At 39.6% G+C, this 7102-nt stretch overlaps 1 protein-coding gene across 1 annotated transcript in view; it reads left to right on the top strand.

The window, feature by feature from the left end:
• Positions 1-5286: 5286 nt before the first annotated feature.
• LOC119791323 (doublecortin domain-containing protein 2-like) overlaps positions 5287-7102 on the top strand; it is a 43875-nt gene continuing 42059 nt past the window's right edge. Inside the window, exon 1 of the mRNA XM_038297366.1 lies at positions 5287-5955. Within this exon, the coding sequence (XP_038153294.1) occupies positions 5669-5955 (287 nt within the window). The 5' untranslated portion in view covers positions 5287-5668. The remainder of the gene's footprint in view (positions 5956-7102) is intronic.

Below are 7102 nucleotides of genomic sequence, written 5' to 3'. Positions count from 1 at the left end.
CCTCTCACCGCCTCAGCTGGAGATAGGCACCAGCACCCCTTGTGACCCCACTCAGGATAAAGTGTGTCAGAGAATGGATGGATGGATGGATGGATGGATGGACATGAAACTTCTAATCCAGGATTACTAATTCCTTTTTCCTGGTCCAATTGAATACTGTAAACTGTTCCTCCTTGCACTTGCTACTAGCTCTGCTTTTGTTCCATTTTGCTGTGTCAACAATAAGAACGCTATCATGGGTAGGGAAGGAACTCCGGACTGCAGAGTCGAATTCAAAGAGCCCTCGGCCTTATGGACGTCATCACACAACAGAAACATACAGTGATGATGCTTACCACCTCCAGGGCTCCATCACTAATTCCTCAAATTATGGCCAGCTACCTCCTGTTCCTAGCTCCTGTCTCTTCACTTTTCCGGGGGTCAACAGTAAGAACTTCTTCCAGGGTGGGAAAAGAGATCCAGACTGACAGGCCTTCCAGATATCATTACGTGATGGACAAACACATAAATAATGCTGGTCAAATCTGGACAACCTTCCAGAAAAACAAAACAAAAAAAACAAATGTAGCAAACAAATGAAGCTCTCCCTCATAAAACCTCGAACAATGAAGGTGAGGAAATTTCATGTGTCACACACAGTACATGTCACAAAATAGTGTATTTTTGTTTAACTCCGTGAGGTGGGCTGTGCCTATATGTTCTGTCAAACAAAGGATTATGGGCAACCCTACAGCTCCTTGTGGTGGCGAAGTTCTCTATGCTAACTGGATTGGTGCTTGGAAGGATAGCACTTTCTGGTTTTAGCTCACTCCAAACTGCCAGCCATGTTCGGACAGCACCTATTATGGCAACCACAGATGCACCACCACCTGGGACTATAGCCTTTGGAAAAAGAACTACAAAAAACACAGGTTAGATAAATGTATTTAAGGGCTGAATCTTTTCATTATACAAACCAAATTATATGAAGGTTTGTATGTGTCACACACAGTAAACATGAATAATTAATGCATATTTCTAAAACTTTGAGTGGACTGTGGCTGTTATTATGGTAATATACTGTTTTCTTTTTCTACTTTTCCTTACTTCCAGCACTATTAGGACAACAGTTATCTTAGAAACCGCTGATGCACTTCAGCTTTGGATTATGAGACTTTAGTGATTTATAGTGTTTGTATGGACTACTTGATTGCATTCTGACGAGATACTTTAGCTGTTTGTTTCAGGTGTGTTAAAACAGACATATCTAATAGGTGTAGGACACCAACCCAACCCATGCCTCAAATCCTTTTTCTGTCACGCTCATCCCTTCTAGGGTCGCGAAGGATGCTTGGTCTTATCTCCCAACTGTCAGTTGGCGAGAGGCGAGGTACACCCTGGACAGGTCACCAGTCTATCTCAGAGCAACACAGAGAGAAACAGGACAAACAATCATTCACACAGATACTCACACCAAAGGAGAATTTAGAGAAGCCAGTCATGTTTTTTTGACTGGACAGGGAAGAAGCTGGAGTGCCCAGATAGAACTGCTGCCTGCACAAGGAGAACCTACAAACTCCATGCAGAAAGACCTGGGCCAGGAATTGATCTCGTTGAGCTCAACACTTCAGGGCCTATTATGCCCCTGACCCCATTCTCTTGAAGTATGTTTCTTTAAGATATTCTGCACAGTACCATTTATTATTATTAATTTCAAAGGTAGCCCGAAAGGAAATGGGAGTGAGGGGGAAAAGACACTGCAAAGGTCAACAGGCTGGGACTCAAACCCATGTCATCTCTGTCTGAGACAAAGGCCCCCAGACATGGGTCACTCGCAACCCCTGTGCCACCACCATGCCCCAAATTCCAAAAGTTTGCTCCAAGACATTAAGCAAGGGGCCCTCTGGCAAACACTTTGTTGGGATGTGGTTGGATTCATCAACTTACTCTTTGCACCTAGAGACAGAAACATGTCCTTCTGATGGGTTAATCCTCTCCAATAACTTCGTCCACTTCTAGATCAGCTGCCTGTCTCCTAAAATCTCTGAAATCCTCTTGAGAATGTCTTGAAGTACAGCAAATTGTCTGGTAATGTCATACATAAATGCACCACCCTGGTGGAATTGGACTTCCTGTGCAACCTCTTGTCCAAATATAACCTCATGCTTCCAGTAGTGAGACTGACCCAAATCAAATGCAAAACTACTCAGTCCAGTCAGTAGAAAAATAATTTTTAAAAAGTCTGTCTCCTCTCTGCCTGCAAAACCTGCCATTCTTTCTTTGACTGTTTCCCCTTTAGAGTATCTGGCACAAGAAACCACTCTACTACATAAGTGAATAGGTCAATATTCCATCCATCCATCCATTTTCTTTACACGCTTGTCCCAAGTGGAGGATTTAAATTACTTGAATTTATACTGATACTATACTTTAATGTTGTTTTTGTGCCATCTATAGTCTTGTGCATGTGAAAAGGGAACTACAAATTAATAAGGTTGTTAACAAAATCAAAACTTACATAAGTGTTGCAAGAGAAAGGATGTATATACTTTAAAAAATTTATTTTTTATTTTTTATAAAGGATTATTTTGATCCAATACTCACAATAGATTTCACTCACTGTCATCTTATTACATAGTACGTATCCACTGTCAACCGGTTCCAGTTTAAGCTTTCAAAGAGGGCATCCTCTACATTAAACTATGATAGAAATTAAGTGTAGTACTTTTCAACATGCTGTCTGACTGCTATAGTATATATTCTTGACTAAATAAAATGTATGTGACTTGACCTTGCCTATGTTTGTTGACAATGTTAAAGGCACAGTGACAAATGCTTGCTGTGAGAATTTTCCAAATGTTGTCAGCCCAGAGCAGTTGCAAGGCAATTTAGCCCATCCAAGGATATGGTTTAAAAGGTGCCATTATCACATCCAATAAACAACAGCAATTATGTATAATTTCATGTCTTGTCATTGGTGTTGAAACTGAAAATATACAGACAAGGAGAGGCAGAAGGAAATGCAACTTATTGTTTGCAGATGCTGTGTAGCTTATATTGTCTTTGTTCTGAGATGCATTTAAGACAACAGACTGTCAGAAACAGACACTATTTTACTGGGATGTTTGTGTTAGTGATTAAATAGTAACTATGGAATAGTTTTGTTTTATCCACATATTTACTGGGTATTTGAAACTAGTGATTTAAGGAAGATAACTCTTTGCAGTAAATTGTAATATGTCTTTAATCGTAACAGAAAATAAAGCAATCACGCTTTACCATTGTTTGTTTTTTAATATCACTTCTCTGCTTTTTATTTTTTATTTGGCTTAGTTGAGTTCATTGCTTCAAAAAAAGAAGAACAAATAATGAAAAATATTTCCTGCACAAACAGCTTTCTTACATTATTTACTTAGTGTACAACTCCCTCTACTGGTCAAATGGGCCTAGACTTTATAAATGTAGAGCGAGGCTTCAAGTTGGTCCGTTTCTTTCCTGTTTTCAGTTTATTTTTTGTAAGTTACCAAGTTCAACACATGTGATGTGACTGATAACAGCTGATAAAGATGATTAAGATAAAAACCTGTGAAGAGTTGAGAGGGTTTTAGCAGGATTTTTTTCATTGACCATTGCCGTTCCTCACAGACCTTCATTGTAAACATAAATACCTGAAAAGACTCACCGACTTAATTAACATCTTCTATGGGATGGATTTAATAATGTAAAGGAACTCAATTATTTCAACATAGCCATCTAAATACCATTTAGTGTTCTTCATCATAATGACAGGGACATGCTTTTCATTGCAAAAAAAAGAATGATTTCTGACCTAAAATATGATACAACAATTCATATAAGCTCTAGAGAAGAAACATACTTCAACACAAACTCTGCCAGCTTTCCAGAGAATTTTTCCTCATGCAGCAGAAGAAACAATCGTCTACACAGAATCCTCTTATGCCTTAGGGACTCTTAGTAAAATAACCCATTTTGAAGAGTATTCTTATCTCCTCTTCATCTTTAGAATAGGTAGAAATCAGAGGCCACAGGAAAGCACAGCTGACCATATCCATCCACCTCAACTAATTTTTTCTGTGCTTACTAATAACATGACTTGTCAGTTAATGAGACACAAAAATAATTGCTGATAATAACTTTATACCTGCCCCTTTCCCTACTTTTAATATGCATAGCTGTCATATTGAACTTCGCAACATCTGACTTTCCTAGTAAGCACTCTGACATAGGACACTGTTTTTGTTTTTTAACAGTGCAGACAATCAGACTTTAGCGCAGTGGGGCAGTGGGTAGCACTGCTGCCTTGCAGCAAGAAGGTTGCAGGTTCCATTCTCAGCCTGGGGTCTTTTTGCATGGTGTTTGCATGTTCTCCCTGAACATGCGTGGGTCCTCTCCGGGTACCCCGGCTTCCTCCCAAAGTCCAAAAAGATGGCTGTTAGGTTAATTGGCTTCTCTAAATTCTCCTTAGGTGTGAGTGTGTGCGTGAATGGCTGTTTGTCTCTGTGTTGCCCTAAGATGGCCTGGCAACCTTTCCAGGGTGTACCCTGCCTGTAGACAGCTGGAGATAGGCACTGGCACCCGTCGTGACCATTTGGGATAAAGCATGTTAGAAGATGGAGAATGCACCATCAATATGTTTTTTTTTTCTAACTTAAATATTACTTGTTTGTAATCCATGTTCTTTATTTTAGCATACCTACCAGTAATTGTTTCTAATTAGTCACATCCAGCTGGATGGTCCATATTTTACCCTGCTAAAAGTTTCTATACAGTAATTTTTAGATTAAATGGATGTGAACCACTGTCTAATAAAAATGACTAATAAAATTGTGACTTATGGATAAGAACCGCAACAACCAGCATTAAAGCACCTGTATACATTCACAGATTTTTGAAAGTATATTTATTCCCTTTGTCAAAGATAAGCCAAAGGACACAGTGTTCTCCCTGTTGTTGCGGAACACAATTAAAGTTCACAAAACAAACATGTTTTTGGTCCCTTTTCAGGATGTCAATTGAAACCCTTTGGTTTCCAATCCCTTGGCTCCCAATTAACTTATCACTGTGCTGCAAGGGACTTCCTGAAGCCTTGCATACTGGCCTGCAGCCTATCATCATCTCTTTTTATTTTATTTTATTATTTATAGTAATGCAATAATACTTTTGTGAATTGATGAATGTTTTGTCCACTGTTAAATAATTGGCCTCTGGATGATAAGAAAGTCCCATCTAATCTGGGACAGACAACAACCTGTTCCCATAGTCATGTCCCAACAGATGAGTTCCCCAGACAGCAGGGTTACAGAGCGGAGGAAGCCAGCAGGACTCCAGCTTTACACTCACCTGTAGCGCAGGAAGTATTTACATCTGCATCGCTTATTGTCTTCTGCTGTTGAATATATGGACTTTTAATATCTGTATCTTTGAAGCAATAGAGTCGCTTTTTGTTATTTTGAGAAAGTGAAGTTTTCCTGTCTGGCCGTTCAAAGCGCTGGCTGGATACCTGCGCGCTGCGTTTGGCACGGATGGATCAGCTCTGATGACGTTATGATGGCACGAGCCATGCGATTCATAGCCGGAATAACCTCGTTATGACTTTATCCTAACGAGTATCTCTCAGTCGCTCTTTTGTCAGTTTTTTCTTCTTTTTTATTTATCTTCCAGCACAGAGATGGGTACAGAGAAGCCAAACTTTCTCTCGCAGCCTGTGGTGAAAAACATCTTTATGTTCCGGAACGGAGACCCTTACTATGAGGCCAGACGGATAGTGATCAACGAGAAGAGAGTGGGCAACTTTGAGACGCTGTTGCGAGAGGTGACGGGTGGGATACAGGCTCCGTTCGGGGCGGTGAGGAACATCTACACCCCGAGAGGGGGCCACAAGGTGGAGGGCCTTGACAGCCTGCAGAACGGGGAGCAGTACGTGGCTGCAGGGAAAGAGAAATTCAAAAAGATCGAGTAAGAATGAACCTTTCTCAGTTTTACCCAACAAAATTATTGATTTTATGCATAGTAAGTAACCTGGGGCAACCTGTCCACAATAGTTTAAATGACCAGTCTACATTTAAACATAAGCACTTTAGAGCTTCGCTTATAATTGCTGGGGTTCACAGTCATTCACTCAGACCTGCTGACTGTAGAAAGTGACTCAACAGTGTAGCTGAGTGCTGAGTCACTGCTTGGTAAGCTGAGTCATGAATAGAAGCATTGACCTAAAATATAAGTCGACTTATGTATAAGACTATTGGATCTGCACATTCATGTATTTATATAACTTAATATCAATATGAAGGACTAACTCTGCCATATTTAAAAATAAATACAGAAATAAATAAATGCTCAATAAATGTATAAGCATACAATTAATTGCCAACAAAAAAGTGAGACATAAATGTATATAACTCTTAATTAGCTTCTTTATTTATTTGCCTTTGTAATATTTACCTTATTTATTTTTCTGTCCTTTATAATCTTCAACTTTATTTTTTAATTACTTATATTTTTAAGTATTTATTTATGTGCATGTTATAATATTTTTGTCTGTTTTATTCTTCTTTTGTATTTTTTTACCTTAGTTATTTCTTCGCCGCTGATCATTTGAGGCGAGAACCTTATACATTTAAGCATCACCATATGGCCCATTCACAGATTTAATGCGTAATTTAAAAGAAAATGTGACGAACTTGAGAGGACAACCGGGGCAACCAGCGGAGCTCCGAAGCTGACGGCAGCCAGGTCTATAGCCAGGCTATGATGGCGATTTTTTGTTGTATTTGGCAAAGTTTGGCAAAGTCCCTACTCAAGTTCTAATGACTTCAGACTCGACATCAGACTCTCCTCCTGTAGATTCGACCGATGTAGTAAAATGCTAACCAACACGCTTCACACACGGCTATGCAGAGAGAGGGCCGCTGCAGATGGGCTGTGGTTAGACCTGGCTGCCGTCAGCTTCGGAGCTTTGCTGGTTGCCACGGTCCTCTCAAGTTTGTCAAAAAAATTTTTAAATTACGCTTTAAATCTGTGAATGGGCCATATGGTGATGCTTAAATGTATAAGGTTCTCGCCTCAAATGATCTTAAAATGTACTTTTATTGAACAACAGCAA

Source organism: Cyprinodon tularosa, unplaced genomic scaffold, assembly GCF_016077235.1.
Source record: "Cyprinodon tularosa strain WSP-4 unplaced genomic scaffold, ASM1607723v1 ctg387, whole genome shotgun sequence".
Taxonomy (NCBI): domain Eukaryota; kingdom Metazoa; phylum Chordata; class Actinopteri; order Cyprinodontiformes; family Cyprinodontidae; genus Cyprinodon; species Cyprinodon tularosa.
This window is presented reverse-complemented; position numbering and strand designations above follow the sequence as displayed.